This window comes from Lontra canadensis, unplaced genomic scaffold (assembly GCF_010015895.1).
Source record: "Lontra canadensis isolate GAN:19392208 unplaced genomic scaffold, GSC_riverotter_1.0 scaffold88, whole genome shotgun sequence".
NCBI classification, from domain to species: Eukaryota; Metazoa; Chordata; class Mammalia; order Carnivora; family Mustelidae; genus Lontra; species Lontra canadensis.
Genome location: NW_022631082.1, coordinates 3,129,011 through 3,147,709, shown reverse-complemented (window position 1 = coordinate 3,147,709; position 18,699 = coordinate 3,129,011). Strand labels below are relative to the sequence as shown.

General features: G+C 51.8%; 2 protein-coding genes across 12 annotated transcripts in view; one reads left to right on the top strand and one right to left on the bottom strand.

Annotated features, from left to right (window-relative positions):
• Positions 1-13,055, top strand: part of HNRNPM (heterogeneous nuclear ribonucleoprotein M) — a 41,192-nt gene extending 28,137 nt beyond the window's left edge. For 4 of the 11 annotated variants that reach the window (XM_032883800.1, XM_032883797.1, XM_032883795.1 and 1 more), the window contains 6 exons: positions 338-415; positions 4,247-4,345; positions 7,514-7,567; positions 9,543-10,345; positions 10,971-11,022; positions 12,630-13,055. In XM_032883800.1, coding sequence (XP_032739691.1) covers positions 338-415; positions 4,247-4,345; positions 7,514-7,567; positions 9,543-10,345; positions 10,971-11,022; positions 12,630-12,793 — 1,250 coding nt within the window. In that variant the 3' untranslated portion in view covers positions 12,794-13,055. The remainder of the gene's footprint in view (positions 1-337; positions 416-4,246; positions 4,346-7,513; positions 7,568-9,542; positions 10,346-10,970; positions 11,023-12,629) is intronic. The other 7 variants (XM_032883805.1, XM_032883804.1, XM_032883801.1 and 4 more) reach the window with 3 other exon arrangements.
• Positions 13,056-14,027: 972 nt separating this feature from the next.
• The window catches only part of PRAM1 (PML-RARA regulated adaptor molecule 1), a gene marked incomplete at its 5' end in the record, with an annotated part of 7,046 nt that continues 2,374 nt past the window's right edge, over positions 14,028-18,699 (bottom strand). The window contains 9 exon segments of the mRNA XM_032883467.1: positions 14,028-14,213; positions 14,351-14,385; positions 14,473-14,506; positions 14,586-14,748; positions 14,894-15,002; positions 15,107-15,161; positions 17,693-17,769; positions 17,846-17,909; positions 17,994-18,699. The exon segment at positions 17,994-18,699 is cut by the window's right edge and continues 4 nt beyond it. Coding sequence (XP_032739358.1) covers positions 14,176-14,213; positions 14,351-14,385; positions 14,473-14,506; positions 14,586-14,748; positions 14,894-15,002; positions 15,107-15,161; positions 17,693-17,769; positions 17,846-17,909; positions 17,994-18,699 — 1,281 coding nt within the window.

Below are 18,699 nucleotides of genomic sequence, written 5' to 3'. Positions count from 1 at the left end.
GTCTGAGCCTAGAAATACCCATCAGTTTTTCCAGCACCCGTATCTTGGCTTTTGGTTCTGGCTTTCTCACTAACTAGCTCTGTGACCTTGGGCAAATCACTCCATCTCTCTGGGCCTCTCTTTGCTTGTCTGTTAAAGGGGTTGGATCAGATTAGCTTTTTGATGATGGCGATTTTTAGGCAGGGGACTAGCATTTTTTCCCCAAAAGCCCTTACACTACGTAAGGAAATTCCTGGCAGGAAATGCTCAGGGTGAAACTTGTGAAAACATCTTTCTTCTCCTGATTAGTGTAAGCGGTGTCATTGGAATGGTACTTAAATGGGAATGTCTCTTGCAGGCATGGAGGGACCTTTTGGTGGCGGTATGGAAAACATGGGTCGATTTGGATCAGGGATGAACATGGGCAGAATAAATGGTAAGTGTCATGCCACCTTCCTGCTTTCACCTGCCCCTGCTCGCTGTTGTCTCTTGGGTGTCCTTGAGGCAGCACACCCATTTTTAATGAATAATTGCCCCTTCCACTTTTCTATTGAATTAGATGTCTCTGAATTGCCTTAAGTGTTATTAAAATCACAAGTTTGTATTTCAGAAGTCAGACTTCCTAGTAGGTAAGTGTTAATCCCGTTAGTCACTAAACTGTGTGTCCTGTGTTCCGAACCTCCCCGATAATTACCCAGTAAAATAGTAAAGCTTTTTTGTCTCCAGCACTAGCAATCATCCTGTAGATACCTGTGGTTATGTTTTGCTCACTTTAAAATTGTCTTCAGGTGTAAGGGATTAGTTTTAGTTTCTTTGGGGTTTTTGAGCAAATTCCTGTCTTTCCCAGAGTGCTGGATGGCATCAGCTCTTGATTATCTGCTCTGATAACTGAGTTGTGAGCAGAGACATTGATTTAATTTAGCAGTTACATAGTGCACATTTTGGTGTACTGTCCTTCACATCTAACAGAGCTTTCGACTTAGAAATATATTATCATAGTAACTGGTTTTTCATTTAGTCCTTGCAAGAACCACATGATTTGTAGGTACTTGTATCACCATTTCATCAGAAACTGAGGCCCAGAGTGCCTTGCCTAAGGTCACATGGCTAGTAATAATGGGATTTATGTGGATCCCGGCTCTCTGGCTCCAGAGCCTGGCTCTTAGTCACACTGTGATCCTGCCCTTTTCAGGACTGCCTCCAGCATGGGCGTCAGCCCCTTCTCAGCGGGGCTGTAGAGTGTTCCTTGAGAAACCCTGCAGACTGTGTTTCTGAAATCCGTTGGGGTTTGGCTGACTCTTTGACCACCCCTCTCCCCAACCTGTGGGGATGTTGCTTCCCTTAAACTTCCCTGGGATGGAAAGTCCTTAATGTTTTGCATTTAAATGTTTCTTTGCTGACCTGCGGTATCCTTTAATGTGAAGACAGCAAGAGAGCATCTATCTGCCTAGGATAGACTGTAACTGTCAGACTGGAAAGAAAATTCTGATGATTAAACTGCCCTTCATGGGTTTGCCTGGTTCTAGATGATGATAAAAAGAAGTAGGGAAGTCCTCACCATTAGGAATGGAAGACAAAGGTCTGCATTTCCAGTGTACTTTCAGGCTAGCCTGTAGCTCATAATGTGTATAGGAATTCTAATAAAAAGTGAGAGTTGGAGGAGTCTGGCTTGGTAAAGTGTTTACTCAAAACAGATGAGTCATTAGGAGGTGGGGTTATTGCTCTGAGGAGTGGAGTGATGTGGCTTAGATGTGGATGGGGGTGGGGTGGGGATGTGCTGAGCCATGTGGGCAAAGTCCCCCAGTAACCTGGCAGGTGGAATGCCACAGTCACAGTTCTCGGCTTGGTGATCAAAGGTTCAAAGAGCTGATTCCCTTGGAGAGCCACACTGAGAGGATGTGTTTTGATGCCTTGTTCTTAGATGTTCTCAGATGCAGGTACTCTGAGTCCTTCCTCATTACCCGCTGCGGCAGACAGCAGGGACGACTTCTGCTTGAGCTGCGTTCTGAGCTTTGAGTGCAATCAGCTTTATCAGAGGAAAAGTTGATAAAGATGTTTTGGATTTAATTTAATGTTTAGTTGGTGACCAAAACGTATCTACCAGGGTGGTAGGTGTTGACATCAGACTAATTAGAAATCATTCTCAGGGCCAATCAGCAGTACAGGTCAAGTCCTGATAGCGTGGATGTTAAAAATTACAAATTAAAAAGTCATTGAGCGCCAGACAGTGATATGACACAATATTTGACTTGGAGAACTCTCTTTCTGGGTAGTTCGTTGGACTTCACAGAGGGTTCCCTGAACTGTAGAGCCTGTTAACAGTTGGGAAGACGAGTTCTGTTTAGTTTTCTTTTTGTTTGGGAAGAGGAGTTCTGAGGCCTTTGCTGACAAATTGATACCTGCATGTGACTTCTTATCTCAAGGGGGCAGAGTGCTGCCTTCTTTATGATAAGGAATTAAAGGAGTACAGCAGAGCATTGTCCCTTAAGAGTGCCACTCTGGGATTTCCCTTCTGCGGACTGACCACACGCAAGCTTGTGCAAGGTGGTTACATTTTCGGCAGATGGCATGGCACCAACCTACGCGGTTCAGTTGGGTTGATTCAGACTATGATAGCAAGTTCATCATTGCAGCTGCACCATTGTTTTTTTGTTGTTGTTTTTTTAAGATTTTTACTTTTATTATTAGGGTGAGCACGAATGGTGGAGCGCAGAGGCAGACAGGGAGAAACAGACTCCCTGATGAGCAGGGAGCCTGATGTAGGGCTTGATTCCAGGACCCCAAGATCATGATCTGAGCCGAAGGCAGATGCTTAAGAGACTGCCATCCAGGTGCCCCTCTGCTGCGTAATTCATGATGGCTAGCCTGCTTCCTCCCCTTTGGTAGACGTGTTCACTTTGAAAGTGTAGGGACTTGAGCTGCATGTAACCATTTTTGGTAGTTGTGCAATAAAAGGTGGTCATTATATAGCACTTGTTTACCTGATTTCTAAGGAGCAACGTGATTAACTAGATTTTTCAAGGACCTCTCGGTGTGGGAGGGAGACACAGTAAGATACACATCTTGTCTTGATTTAGAGGAAAGAAGTAGCCAGTGATGGGATCATCAAAGGCTTTCTCCAGCAGGTGACAGCTGTGGTAAGGCTTTTCCCACAGAAGCTAAAAGACCTTTGTTTTTATTTACTTACTTACTTATTTTAAAGATTTTATTTATTTTTTTGACAGAGAGAGCACATGCAGGGGGAGCAGCAGGCAGAGGGAGAGGGAGAGGCAGAAACAGGCTCCCTGCTTGGTGGGGAGCCCAGGACCCTGGGATCATGACCTGAGTGGAAGGCAGACGCTTAACCCACTGAGCCACCCAGGCGCCCCAAGAACTTTTTTTTTTTTTTTTTAAGATTTTATTTATTTATTTGACAGAGATCACAGGTAGGCAGAGAAGCAGGCAGAGAACGAGAGAGGAGGAAGCAGGCTCCCTATCAAGCAGAGAGCCCAATGCGGGACTTGATCCCAGGACCCTGAGATCATGACCTGAGCCAGAGGCAGAGGCTTAACCCACTGAGCCACCGAGGCGCCCAAGACCTTTGTTTTTATTAAGAGACTTTTGCAAAACATAAGTCTTGATTTCAGTGTAGAAAAAAGTAATGAGGTTACTACCAACACCTGTGTGTAGATGAAACCACCTCTGTTAGAGAAGGCCCAGTACACGCAGGCGTGTTTCTGTGTTCTGTGTGGATGTGCCTGTGTCAGTAGAGCATGGAGTTTTGCCTTGGGCTTAGGTTCCAGCCTTTGCCTCACCCCTTCACGAGGCATGTGGCCTTAGACAAGTTACTAAGGCATTTGAGCTTCTTTCTTTGTGAAGGGGCGTGATGTTGCGGGCTGGTGTGAAGATTCCGTGCACTCCTCGCAGCGTGGGGAGCCCTGGGTGGGGCAGGGCCGGGGGAAGTCCGTGCGAGTGCGGGCTTGGCAGCCTGTCTTTGACGCCCGCGCGCCCGCGCCTCGTGCGTGGTGTGGGAGCAGGTGCTTGGTGTGCCTTCCGCGCTGGGGGGCTCTAGTGGAAGTTGTTAGTTAGTCCTTAATGGATTAAAGGTAGGTAGTTTTCAGGGATTCACTTCAGGTGACTTCTAAGGAAAAGAGGGCGGATGATGGTTTCTCTTAAGGAAGAGTGAACATCCTGACTTGGTGGTGGCCGTTGTGTACCTGTAGTGCCTTTGTTATGTCGAACGCGGTGGTATTCCTGGAAAGGCCTAGGGTACTGTTTTTCTCCACAGAGATGGAGCGTGTCATGGGTGGAGGATTTGAGAGAGACTTTGCCAGAAACAAGATGGGAATGTCTCGAAGCTTTGGCGAGCCCCTTGGCAGAGGAATGGGTAAGAAGGCCTCACGTGGGCGGGGTCATCCCCTGGGGTGCAGGCTCACGCTCAGGTCAGAGGTTCTTTTTAGGCAAAGTCAGCTGTTTTTCCATAGTCTTAAAAAATCGAACGTTTTCTAGACCTAGGTAAGAAGTTTTGGTCTTTGAATTTTTTTACTGGTGTCCATAGCACCGTTTTTCTTTAGTCCTTCCAAGGGGTTTCTGTGGTTGCATTGGTGTAAGGTGTTTGCTTGCTGTGGGAGTTAAAACCACTGCATTTACATGGCACTGGCTCTTTGGAGTGGTAGAAGTTTCTGAGACCCTGCTGAGTGGGGTGTGAGTTCCCTTGTCCAGGGCACTGTGGTCTAGTTAACAGACGGCATGGTGTGCTTGCCGGTGCCTTTAAAAGAGGCTTCAGGGAACTGGGGGAGTTTTCTGATGCTGGCAGGCCTCAGTGTAGCACTGGGCCGTAGTGAAGCTTCTAGGGGACCACCTCAGAGTGCTCAGCCTCTGTTTTGGGGGGACCCATTGAGTTAAGGGTGCGGATTTTAAGCCCTTTTGTGTAAATTTGTATTAGATATATTCTTAGAATTTATGAAGGTCCTAGAAAGATTCGTCATCCAGCTCATCAGTGAGACCAGATTCTTCTGCAGATTATTTCTAGGACTCTCATCTTCCTTGTGTTGTGTTCTCCAAGAAAATCAGGAACTATTGAAGACTGTTTTCCTCAGATTAGAGTTGTTTGGTGGAGACTTGTTTCTCTTTTTCCCTGCTGGCAGTTAGGTAGCTGGAAGGATTTGTCTGTGTCTTACTAGGCTGGTAAGGAAGATTACCCTTATTTTCCTCCTTGTACTTGTCTCATATGACTGACTGATTCTGCTTTAGATTATTCCAAAGCTTTAGAATTTTGGGGATGAGTTATGTGACTGGGTCAGCCAAAAGTTTCTAATTGTGTATGATTGATTTTGTTTTTGTGTCCTGCAACAGCAGGATATTTTAAAAAATATTTAAAAACTTGTCATTTGGCTGCAGGTAGCAAATTGTGGATAACGAGGGTGAGATGAACAAGATGGCACATGACTTTGCTTTCATAGGCACTTCTTCCTGCTTTTAGGCCTTTAATCCTTTACCACTCTGGTGCCTCTCAGCCTCTGTGAGGAGGCTGGTGGCCTTGTCCTGGTTCGTGGAAAAGGGGTAGATCTGGTGAGGTCATATCTCATGGCAACAGGAAACTCCCGGTCCCGACCTGTATAGAAATGTCATCTGTAGGCCTTGCTATCTCCTACTTTGCCACCTTCTCTCTGATTGAGACTGTCTTGTTTTTTTGTCCTGAGACCTCCCAAAGTGCAGGAGCAAAGGGCTTTGTTCTGGAAGTCCCTGCTGCTCCTTGTGATCACGCCCAATTTAGTAAAAGGTGTCTGAGTTTGTTGGGGTTTCGGACCAGTTGGCCTGGATGGGTGTTTTGTTTTGTTTGTTCATTGATTGATTTCTCTCCCTCTCGGTTTTTTCACTTGAAAGTTGAATTGTTTTTGGTGCTACCTTCTGTAGTGTCTCCCCATTCAGTGTCCCTGCTGTACCATCAGGGCAGTAGATCTTTGCGTGTTTCTGTAAACCGCTGTTCTTGGCAGTGCAGGGATGTAGATATGGGATCCTTCATCTTGAAGGAGGTGGTACAGTTGAGGAGACGGTGCTTAGTGACTCAGGGCAGCACCCTGAGTCTGTACATAGAAGTGGCTTAGTGAGGGTGCCAATGAAAGGTGTTGGTTCCCAGGCCCTTGGCCGCCAAGGTGAGGAACACACAAAGGTGATCAGTTTCTACGGGGTTGATAGAAGTGTTCTGCTGAGAGCAGTCCGAGCAGGAGTGCAGGACTGGGTGGGAGATGGAGTTTAAGCTAGAGGAGGCTGGGTGTGAGAGGGCTCAGTGTAACTAGAGGGTGTGCTGGCAGATGGAGAGGACTGACAGCATCAGGTGCAGAGGCTTGGAGGTGAGGGTCTACCTGGGGTAGGAAGAACAGATTCAAGTTCAGAGTCAGAACAGGGAGGTCTGTGAATGGCCATGAAAAGAATTTTTTCTTTCTCTTCAAATCAGTGGTGTGCCAGTTGTGGAGCTTTTGCAAGGAATCTTTTGATCTCAGTGCCAATTTAGGAACGTGAAGCTGGGCCTGGGTATGCTGAGCAAGATTGCAGGTGTCACCGAGTCAGTAAGCTCTGCTTGCTTGCAGGCCAGAGGTCTGTTTTTCTTGGTATGCTTTCCCACGTCCTTCCTGTCACAGGTAGTTGTAGCACCAGAAACATCTGTGGGATTAGGGTTAATCTCTGTGGTCTTGGTCATAACATGAGATGTGCTTTGTGGCTATCTGTCCACATTGCTGAGCACACTTTGGGACCAGAGTAGGGGGGTGGGTACACGTTTCCTGACACAGGGAAAGGCCGAGAGGAATCTTTTTAAAGCTAGTATACTAACCGTATAGCGTTAGACTTTAAAGAGGTTTGGATGAATTGTTGGCAAACAAGCAACAGTGTTTTCTGCTTTGGACAAGGTGTTGAACGTGTTCTGGATGAGTTTGGGTTTTTATTTTCCTGAAGCTTTGTCTGTCACTTAGTCATCATAACACCCAGCACCTTCCAGGTGGGGCCGGTGGGCTCAGCTTACTGGAATCTTTCCAGGCACGACTTGGTAATGAGGTCATACTTAAGCACTGCGCACAGTTGCTGGTTTTCAGGGTTTTGGCAGTAAGTATAGCCACAGCTTTAGCTCGCTGGAGGGTAACTGAGGTGTTGCTTGCATCTGGTGGGGGAGAGTGCAGGCTTCAGCCTGAGTCGTACGGAGGGTCTGGACCAGCTTTAGAAGACTGTGCTGCTGGCTCCATTCTTGCTCTGATTTTCTAAGTTCACTTCATTGGTGCACACTGGCTCTTACTTAACTCTGCTGGGCACATTCCCAGGTGGTCTTGCCAACTGGGTCTCAGACTCTGGAGCTACATGGGATCCTGGTATCATGACCCGTCATCAAGGACTCTTACTCTAGTAAAATGATCTGTCTGTGTATGTGTATTTCTTAACCCCTTCCCCCTTTCCTTGTTTTATTTTTAAATTAGTAATATTCTTACTCTGGAATCTGTAATAAACAAATTTCTGTTACCGTAGAGAAATTTGGCTAATTTTTTTTTCTTCCTGATTTCCTTAGAAATCCTAAGTAATGCACTGAAGAGAGGAGAGATCATTGCAAAGCAGGGAGGAGGTAGGAAACGCTTAGTTTTGATGTTTTGATTTTTAGAACAGGCTGTTATTACCGGGGATAGTAGAGTGTAGTGGTGGAAAGCGTGGGCTCTAAAATAGACTGCCTGGGTGGGAACCAGCCCTGTCTCTTCCTAGCTGTGTGACATTTGGCAAGTTACTGTACCTCTCTGTTTTCCATACTGTCAGTGGGGATATAATGGTACCTACCTCATAGGGTTGTTGTGCAGAGTAAATGAGTTAATGCATAGAAAAGGGTACCCACATAAGTGCTGTGTAAGTGCTAGCCATTGTGGTCATAATAATATCCATGCAATTTGGGGGCTTTGTTGTTTTTAAATACCATAAAATTGCAAATTCCTAAAAGTAAATACCGGATTATGAAAGTATACTAGTTCCATCCCTAACGAATGCTTACCAAAGTGTACATGTGTACTGATAAATATTCAGAAAATCATGCAGAAAGTAGATATCTGCAGTCACACTGCCCAGTGATGAGCGCTGTAAACATTTTGGAAAGTACCCTTCCCTTAATACATGTTTTTTTATGGGTACTTAAAACTAAATGCACTTTTCTCAGTTTGACCTCACCCCCACCCCCCAGTGGCTCTGAGTGTCTTGGCATTTCCTTGGTAACTCCGCTAGCTGGCTATTTCTGTGGTGCTCTCCATCTAAAACTCCACGTGGGCACCGTTTCCCCTTGTTCTCTGCTGCTTTTGGCATCCAGGGGGTCAGCCCGATCTCTGATGTTCTTGAGCATGCTACCTGCCCTTTCTAGTTATCTTGCCTTTTTTTTTTTTTTTTTAATAGTTTCTAAGAAATTTTGCTCTGAAAGTCTTAATATTCTTAAAATTGTGTTTCTATTTTGCCACTTGGTGTGCTGTTCTTTAGCATGACTAAGGAGATAGTCATGGAGAAGTGGAGGGGTATGTGAGGTTAGTCAGACTCAGAAACTTCTGAGTTTCCTTTTCTTGAATTTACCTCTTGGACGGGCTGCTTGGGTCAGTAGTGGGCTGGCTGTGGGCTTCAGGTGACCTTTTCCAGAGGCAGGTGGCAGTGGCGGTAGTGGCGGTGGTAAAGCCCGAGTGAGAAGGACCCCATGCTCCGCATATGGAGAGGTGGCGGGTAGTGGCCTTGGGGGGTGGAGCCAGACCCTCCTCCAGAGTTAGCAGGATCACAGGGTCTGTCTCAGCCATGGCATTGAGAACTGATTTTAGGCCTCTTCTAGGATCTGCTCTGCAGTGCATCGACTTCTTTTCCTCCAGAGCCCGCAGAGTTATACACAAGTCATTTGGGGGTTTTCCTCACAGAGGAAGGCTCCCTGGGAGCGGCTCTCCATGCCTGCACACATAGAGGGTCTGTGTTGGTGTTTGTTTTCTTTATCTCCTCTTAATTACGTGGCTGTATACTAGCTTCTTTAAGCCTGGAGGTGCTAAGGAAATGCAGCCAGACTGGCCATCAGCAGGGACAAGCTGGGAGAGGTAGAGGTTGTGAGTGACTTGAATTGTCACACATAATTCATGTAATCTGTCATGCAGGCTGACCAGCTCAGGGTGGGGTTTCCACGCCTCCTTCACGGAGAGTGTTTCTCAGTTAGATTTGGTGGGGAGACCTCAGAATTTTGGGGAATTGACAACCATGGCTCACAAAGCTAGTTACAAGTACTAGGTGCTTCCAGAGTAACTCGGGATACATGTGGACACAAGTCCTCCAGAGTGGGTTTTCTTTTTTTTTAAATTTTACTATGGAAATCTCAACTGTGTCACAGAGACAGGAAGGATGACGTCCTCACTCTCCTGCCTTAACAGTTGTTGACATTTGAGGGATGTGTGCTGGTAACTTGTTGGGGGAGTTAATCCTGAACTGTGGTTGAGCTTGTAAGTGCCTAAGCCTCTGCACCCAGGTCATCCTCCTGGCGTGGTGTGCGCACAAGTGTGCAAGTCCCTGATACCTGCCTGTGTTTTGTGTCCCTCTTACAGGTGGAGGTGGAGGCAGTGTCCCTGGGATCGAGAGGATGGGCCCTGGCATTGACCGCATTGGGGGTGCCGGCATGGAGCGCATGGGCGCAGGCCTGGGCCATGGCATGGATCGTGTGGGCTCTGAGATCGAGCGCATGGGCCTGGTCATGGACCGCATGGGCTCAGTTGAGCGCATGGGCTCCGGCATCGAGCGCATGGGTCCACTGGGCCTCGACCACATGGCCTCCAGCATCGAGCGCATGGGCCAGACCATGGAGCGCATCGGTTCTGGCGTGGAGCGCATGGGTGCCGGCATGGGCTTCGGTCTTGAGCGCATGGCCGCGCCCATCGACCGCGTAGGCCAGACCATTGAGCGCATGGGCTCTGGTGTGGAGCGTATGGGCCCTGCCATCGAGCGAATGGGCCTGAGCATGGAGCGCATGGTGCCCGCAGGCATGGGGGCTGGCCTGGAGCGCATGGGCCCCGTGATGGATCGCATGGCCACCGGCCTGGAGCGCATGGGCGCCAACAACCTGGAGCGCATGGGCCTGGAGCGAATGGGCGCCAACAGCCTGGAGCGCATGGGCCTGGAGCGAATGGGCGCCAACAGCCTGGAGCGCATGGGTCCTGCCATGGGTCCAGCCCTAGGCGCCGGCATTGAGCGCATGGGCCTGGCCATGGGTGGCGGTGGCGGTGCCAGCTTTGACCGCGCCATCGAGATGGAGCGTGGCAACTTTGGAGGAAGCTTCGCAGGTTCCTTTGGCGGAGCTGGAGGCCATGCTCCTGGGGTGGCCAGGAAGGCCTGCCAGATATTTGTGAGAAACGTAAGTGGCTCTTCAGCACCTTGGTGGTGCTGGTGGTAGGCACAGAGGGAGGAGGGGGGCAGGTTAGAGTCAGAGTTTGTGTCCCCGGTAGGGAAGCAGAGTAGCAGCACATAAGGCCACTTTGCTGCTGTCTCCAGAGTCTGGTGCTGGTAGGATAAGGAGGGAATGGGAGAGCATAAGGAACTCTGTGCCGCAGGAGCCCCAGGTTCTCGGACTGCTAGGTGGAAATGAGCGGTGAGCTCAGAAACCCTGGCTTCTTGATTCCCTTGGCTTGAAGAGCCGCTGCACCTGGGCGGGACGGAGGGACAGAGGGCTGTATCTGCAGTATCTTTATTCCAGCGTGACCACCTTCGGTTACTACTGAATGGTCTGGAGGCCGCTTACCATAGGCGACTATCCTCTGCATGATTCTCCCTTAGACAGTTAATGCCACAAGGGAGTACGCTTCGTTTGGAATCTCATTCCAGACAGCTGTGTTTTGTTCTCTGCTGATCATCTGTTTGAAGGGCACCTTGTTTCTTGGTGTAACAAGTCCTGAAAGTTCCCTCAGAGAGACCCTGGTGTTTATGCATTAGGACATGAGGGTTTGGTTGTATCACTCATCAGTTTCTTCTTTTCCCTTTAGCTCCCATTTGATTTTACATGGAAGATGCTAAAAGACAAATTCAACGAATGTGGTAAGTGTTTGAGAAAGGCTTTCTAGGTGCTTCCATGTGTTGTGGCTTCAGAAACCTTAGCTTGTTAGTGATGCGTTTGAGGGGTGCGGTGACTCTCCCATCCTGGTCTTCACAGCCACTTGCCATGACTCGAGGACCAGTGGGACTTGCCATTTTTCTGCCTGTGCAAATACTCAAGCAGGTTGTTGAGTCTCCTCTTATGTGTCAGACACTTCTCACCTGTGTTCTCAGCTTCAACCCCATCCTTCTCCTTTCATGGTTTTTGAAAGGCAGCGATGTCCCCATTTTGCAGATGAGACAGGCAAAGTCACTTTCTCAAGGTCACATAGCTTCTGCGTGACAAAGCTGAATAAAAACATCTGAGATGAGGTTGCTTTCTGCCACCACACTGTTGCTTGCCCAGAAGTTCCCGGGGCGAGCTTATGTGTGAATGAGGTTGAGGGGCTCTGGTTGTGGTTTCCTGGCACCTGGGCCACCATTCTGAAAGGCTCCCCGTGTGGCTGAAAGGAAGTGAAGTTGTCCCAGGGTGAATCCCTGCCCCTCACTCCCACCACCTCTGTTCTGTTACCTGTGTCAGGTGGGAGCCCGGAACCTAAGCCAGAAGTCCGGGTGGCTTGCTGGTCGAGGCCGCCTCGGTGTTTCTCATTTCCTGTTTGACTGGGAGCTCCGGTTGCACCACGTTGCGGCTTCTCCTGGTTCTCTTGGGGCAGCTGTTGAGCCGTAGTGAGCCTTCTCGCCCTCGCCCCGCTCCTCCGTCTCCGCGGCAGTAGGGATTCTGAAAAGTCGGGTTGCATCAGGCTACTCCCCTGTCTCGGACGCCTGGAGGTACCCGTCTGCCGGGGAGAGAAATTCACTCGTCTCTTTGTACCTTCGCCCCTCCTCTTTCATCTCCGTCCTGTCCCTGAACCCTGAGCTGCAAGTGCCATTCTCCAGAATGGAGCTGTTAGAGCAAGAGTCTCCTTCCGGTGAACTTAAGTATTTCAGAAGTGTCCCGTGAGGAGCCCTCTAGATGTTCACCTTCCCTTGGGCTGAGTTAATGGCTTGAGAAACAAGGGCCCCCTAGCACAGGCTACACACGGTCACCTTCTTCGCTCTTCTCCTATCGACTTGTTTCGTGGTGGTGCTTGACACCTACTTGGATGCTTACTCAGTGCTTGAATGAATATGTGAAGCCCACTGGGGAGGCAGGACGCAGCCTGTGTCCCAGTGCACAGTGCGGAAGCGTCCGTCCTATCATGACGGCCTCGTAACTGCTGTGCTGTCGGGTCTGGGAGCTGAAGCCTCTGTAAAACTGGCCTCTAAGGTTGGCTTCGCACAGCCCCCGTTACGACGTTCCGGAGTGAACGGGTACGCATCGGAAGCTGCCAGGGAGGCTTGTCATGGGTCAGATTGTTGTCCTGTTGGCAGAAGAATGGCAGCATGGCCGAGGGCCGTAGTCGCCGGATTCCGGCTGTCGTGTTCTGAGCATCTGTGTGCCAGGGCGGCTCTCCCTTTGACTCCGCCCACCGAGATGCGGCAGGTGATGGGGACTGTGTGGAGCCCAGACTGAGGCTGAGCTCTGGGTGTGCCTGATGAGTTGTGGTCTCTCCTTCCCTCCCTGTGCCCAGGCCACGTGCTGTACGCCGACATCAAGATGGAGAACGGGAAGTCCAAGGGGTGCGGCGTGGTTAAGTTCGAGTCGCCCGAGGTGGCTGAGCGAGCCTGCCGGATGATGAATGGGACGAAGCTGAGCGGCCGGGAGATTGATGTTCGAATCGATAGAAACGCTTAAGCGGTTGCCTTTTTTAAACATCGAGACCAGACCTCTGAATTTGTATTTTTTCTTGTTAACCATTTTAATTTGTTGGCTGGATGTATAAAGATGTTTAAAAAATTCAGTTGCTTTTTGGGGTAATTTGAATTACTTTTTTAATGACCGGGGTTCCATTTGACTGTTTGCATTGAGATTGCAATGTGCGCAATTTTTTTTGTAGTTGTGGCATCTTGTTGACATCGAATATGACTTTGATAATAAATACCAGTTCCTGAAAAGATGCCCGCCTTGCGTGTGTGCGTTGCGGGGCACCCGCCCGCCGTTTGGGGAGCTAGAGCCAGTCGTCGTCTCGTCCTCGGAGCTGTGACCACTGGGGGCGGGGGTTCACCCCTACTCCTGCTTAGTCTGTGGACCCTTGGGGGTGGAGGACACGGACCCTGGCCGCTTGAGAGCTCTTACTGGAAACGGAGTCCCGAGTGACATGCGGTCTCCAGCGCCGGCATCAGAGCACTCGGGTTAGTGGTCCCGAGAGCCGCTCTCGCTCCCTCCTGTACGCGTGCTCTCTGGGGCCCACTGTGTTAGGCTCATTTCCAGTTTGGCTTCTGTCATAGTCTTCTTTGGCTGCTATAACAAAAATACCATAAATTGGGCACCTTATAAACAACAAACGTGAATTTCTCACAGTCCTGGAGGCTGGGATGTCCAAGATTCCGTGTCTGGTGAGGGAACCTGATCTTGGTTCGTAGATTGTACTTTCTGCAATTGCACATGGTGGAAGTGGCAGGGGAACTTTCTCGGGCCTCTTTTTTACGGAGACACAGTCACCCCCAGATAGCATCACACTGGGCGGAAGGCTTTCGGCAGAGGAATTGTGTGTGCTCGGGGGGCGGTGCGGGGGTGTGGTCTGTTCCTTGTGGCGGTAGCAGACGAGTGGAGTGCGGGTTACTGAGTGCATTTAGTCCTGTAGCCGTTTAGGCTGAGCGTGATACCTGAGCTCGGTCAGAACTGGGTCACCCCTCCCCCAAGATGTGATCTCATACCTAGGTCCCCGTGGGCTGGACGGCTGTTTGCAGCCTGTGTGGAGCTGCAGCCACTGCTTGTCACGTTTGGTCATGGTGCCCTACCCTTGCTACCTTCTCCCTGCCACATTTTCCCTCCTGCTATTTATTCCTGAAGGGTAAGACCCCCAGCTCTTTGATCGGGACTCTCGTGTGTGTCAGTCAGGATGGAGAGAAAAGACAAGAAGCAGGAATTGCTTTAAATAGGAGCTTTATGTGGTTCGTGTATGTAGGCAGGCAGGAGCCTGGGTGGTTCTGTGACTGCCAATCTGGGATCCAAGACTCCTGTGTTAGTGGGTGGCTGGGCTGGCCGGTGGTCCTGGGTGTCCACACCGGTGGGCCTTACCGTTCCTGGGGCAATGGTTGGCTCTCCAGAGGGTCTGCTGAGGAAGGGTGATTCGCAGTGACTCCTCTCCCCATAAACGGATGATGAGCCGCCCCCGGGGAAATGGGGTGGGGGTTTTACCTCCTTCCAGGCACTGTGGTCCCTTCTAGCCTACCCACAGTATCTACATACCCCAGAAGCCAACATCGTCATACACCTCCGTTTCCCTAGCAGAGAGCACAGTTTGGTCAGTAAGAGTCACCTTGGCCCACTCACCAACCCACCCTCCCTGTCACCCCCAGGCCAGCACTCACAGGGGCAGTAGAGCTGTTCTGGGCACGTAGCCGTCTGCAAAGAGAGTGGGATAGCTAAGCTCCCAGCCCTGGTGGTGGCTTATTTCTGGGACTTTCTGGCCTGGCTGACTTACATTTGCCCTTGGCGTCCCGGCACAGCATCTCATCCTTGTTGGTGAACTCGATCACCTCTAGGATCTCCCCACGCCGGATCCCCAGGTACTTGCCACCCCCACGACGTGTCTTGGCGTTGGGATCGATCATCATCCTTGTGTGAATCACTATCTCCCCCTCAAACTGGGAAGGGGTATGTTAGAGCTTTTGTTTTATGTGGCACCCCAGGAACCCCATCTTCTAAGGATGGAATTTCTGGGGCCTTGGTCAGCTGGGGCTGTGCCCAGAATCCCCGGGGCTCCTGTTTGGAGGATTCTGGTGTTCACACCTTGAACTTTTTCCGGAACTCCCTCTCCGCTTTCTCTGCCTTCCGGATCTGCTTCAGGGTCTTCGGGTCTGCGGGCGGCAAGTGCTGTGGCTGGGGGGCCTTCTCTCTCCTGAGGAATTGGATGCTGCTGAGGAAGATGTGCTCCTCGGGGCCCCCTTCCGGTCCTCCCGGAGCTCAGCCCCTCCGCGTTCCATGCCCTTTGCCCTGTGGTACCTGAGTTCCGGGTCCTGTGGTGGCCTGGGGGGTTGCTGGGTAGATGGCACTTCATCTGGGAGCAGTCATAGCAGTGAGTTAGGGTCAGGACTGTTGGCTCAGCCTCGCTCTCGACACTGCTGGCTTGATCTCGAATAAGCCTTCCCTCTCAGTTCTCGGGACATCCATCCCCTCCCAACCCCCACCCAACCCACCTGTCCCTCTTCTCCCCAGGCCTGCCTCCTGGGTTGTGAATTCTAACGGATTGCCTCTTGTTTTCTGGACTCCTACTGCATGGAGGAAAGGCAGAAACTGTTTACTGTAGTAACTCATTTCAGCCGTCACAACAACCTTACTACTTAGGAATAGTAGGCAGCACTGTCATTCCCAGCTTGCTGATGAGGGAAATAAAGGCTCTGAGGGGTAAAGCAGTCCTGCTCCAAGGTCATTTGGCTGGAAATGATAAAGGCAGGATGTATTTGTAGGCTTTTGAGGCCATTTCATGTCTGTCTGCTAAAAGTAGGTTGGCTTCTGGGAATTGTCATGGGATCTGGGTCAAAAATAAGGCAAAAGCATTTCCTAGAGCAAATGAAGTGGGCTTCTGAGAAGGGGGTGATGAAGGGGGTGTTCCTGGACTGGTTTGGCTGCTGCTGAGACCACATTGTAAGGGTCCCCCTGCTGCCCCCACCCCCCCACACCCCGGGGAGGGCTGACTTCTGGCAAACTGCCAGCCTTCCAGGGAGGAACCTGCTGGCCAGGGGTTTGGCTTATGGCAAGAGCCTCATGAATACCAGTGGAGTGAAGAAGGATCCAGAATCTGAAGCCCCCAGCTTTTTGCTCCAGACTCCAGCCTTGGCCTAGTGCTCAGATGATGAAGCCATCTACAGTCTTACCCAGGACACTACCTCCCGCTGCTCCCCCTTCTCCCAGAGGCATCCCAGGGCCCCCGCAAAACCAGCACAGTGCAGAGCACGGCCCCGGGTCCCGCGGTGCAGTGCAGACTTGGCACACCTGCAGCCCAGACTGCGGCAGTGTGACTGATCAGGTCACGCCGGTAAGGCGGGCTCTGAGGGGGACCTGTTGAGATCCTGGGAAAAAGCTGGGTCTACGGGCCCCAGGGCCTCCAGGGCAGCCCCCAGTGGTGTGAGGAACCTCTGCAGCGGGCCTGCTACCACTCCAAAGTGGGGCCGAATGAGTAGCTAGACTTGAAAAGGGCAAAGTAGCCTTTGGACAATCTATACTACCAGCGAGGGCCCACACGTAGTGTTTCAAGAAGGGAGAGATTTGAGAGGTGTATTTGATTGGAGGCTTGCAGAATGACCGGCGTGGAATGGGGAGACGATTGTCCACAGGCAGGGACAGTGAGCAGAGGCGGGTTCCTGGTCTGTTTGGGATTGGGGAAGGGGTGGGCCATGCCTGCAAGGCTGCTGGAAGAAGAATGGCCAGTTACTCCCTTTCCCCATGTCTGTGACCCCAAGAGCGGCCCCCAGATCCCAGCCACAAGAGCCTCACCAGAGCGGAAGCAGAAGGAGCCCTGTCAGGAAGCTCTGCTAACGGAGGGTGTTGCAAGTAGCCCCTGAAGAACACCCCGGAGAAGCAGAAGGGGCTCAGGGAAGAGTAGTAGAGGCAGCACACCTGGTGCAGGAGGGGAGTGGGGAAGGGGGAAGGGGGAGCATCCCAGAGCACCCTTGATAACTAAGGTTCTCCTGTAGGAAGAGCTCTCCTTCCAGAGAGGGCAGGAAACAGTCTGGGAGCACAGGGCCTGGGCTCCCTTGTGCTGGCGGTATGGACTGGGGCAGGTTGCTTCTCGGGTCCTCAGGCTTTCACTTTGTCTGTAGGGCATGCTGTCGCCGCGGGGGCGGGCGGTTGTGCGTGTTCAGTGACTGTCACCTACAGGGCTTGCATGCAAGTCCCCTTTTCCCCTGTTCAAAATTGGTGAAGGCGTTAACCCTGCAGCTGGGCTGGAGACATGTCTGCTTTGCCATTGCCCCGCTCTCCAGGAGCAGGCGCTGGGAAGCGGGGAGAAGACTCCTTAAGAACCCCAGAGCACAGACTGTCTAGGCCTGCAGGCTCAGGGGTCTCTGGCTCCAGCCCACGCCCGAGTTCAGGCCCAAGTCTGCGCTGGACGTCCAGCCAGCACCTCTGGCACTACAGGTCTGTGGAATCTGACCCTTTGTCCCCTGCTGATGGATACCTCCACTCTGCGCCTGGGCACTGGGGTGAAACTTGGGCCTCATCCATGTCATGAGCTGGCTTGCTCCCACTCACCCCTGCATCACATGGCCGCCAAGTCCTCTGGTTCTTCCCTTCCACTGCTCTTTCACGACTTCTCTCCCACCACCCTGGGCCAACCCCCTGCCCTGGCCACACTATGCTTCCTGGCTCTTGGCCTCTGGGCTGCCCTACCTCCCTGTTCTGTCCATCAGGAGCTGGTCTGACTTTCTGAAAGGTCCTTCCTGCCCTCTACTTTGTCCCCTGGCACTGCCAGGGAGGTGGGTTGTCCCTTGGCGTCACACTCGCTGCATAGCAGAATATGCCTTTGCAGTGAACGGTGCCCGCGTGCCTGGGCAGGATGGTCTGGCTGAGGGCTCAGCCCCACCAACAAACCTCTGCCCTTGTGGCCGGGGCTGGAGTTGTCTGTGGGCTCCACGTCGTCATACAGCTCATAGGCCTCTTCCTGGTCCCTGGAGGAATACCGGAGATAAGGGCCTCTTTCAAGCCTTCGATCTGCGCCAGGGCCCGTGGACTCCCCACACTCACTGCCAGATGTCTTCAGTCTGTTGCGTCTGGACGTGGATCCCAGGAGAACCGGTTCTCCTCGGAGCTGTGGAGGGATGAGAGCGGAAGGGAGGCAGGCCCTGCCAGGGAGCCTCTTCCCCAGCTCTCTGCCTGGTTTGCCGTCACCCACCTGTGGCTGTGGCTGTGGCTTTCCAGAAGCTCTGGACATCCCTGAGGCCAGGGGGCAGCGGGGGCTTGGCTGGAGGGGGTCCCAGGCTGCTGACCGAGGGCAGAGGCCTCCGCCGGGGTGGGTAGCCGGATTTGAGGCCCAGCCTCGACCCTCCACTATGAGAGCGAGCTCCTGATCTCTGCTCCCTGGCTCCAAAGCCAGGGCTGAGTGGGAGCCTGGGGCGGGAGCCTGTGACCGCACTGGGGAGTGAGCTCTCTGAAACAGAGCTGGGGATGGGGGGCTTTTTAGGGAGACCACCAAAGAACTCAGTGTGCAGGTACTTCTTGGGCAAAGCACTGGACTCAGGCTGCGAGAACTTTCGGGGGGGGGCCTGGCACTCAGGCTGCAGAAACTTGCTGGGGAGCAGGCCAAACTCGGGCTCTGAGGACACCCTGGGGAGGATCCCCAGCTCTGGCTTCTTGGAGGGCACTTTGCATTCAGGCTGCCGTGGCCGCTTGGGAAACACACTGACTTCAGGCTCCGAGGACCTCCTGGCGAGGTCACCAAAATCAGGATGCAGGAGTTTCTTGGGGAAGTCATTCAGCTGAGGGGCTGGGATCTTTTGGGGAAATGTACTGAAATCGGGCTTCGAGGGGTGGGGGTGGGGTTCACTGGACTCGGGCTTCCAGGGGGGCGTCTGAGGGACCTCACTGGTCTCGGGCTGTGG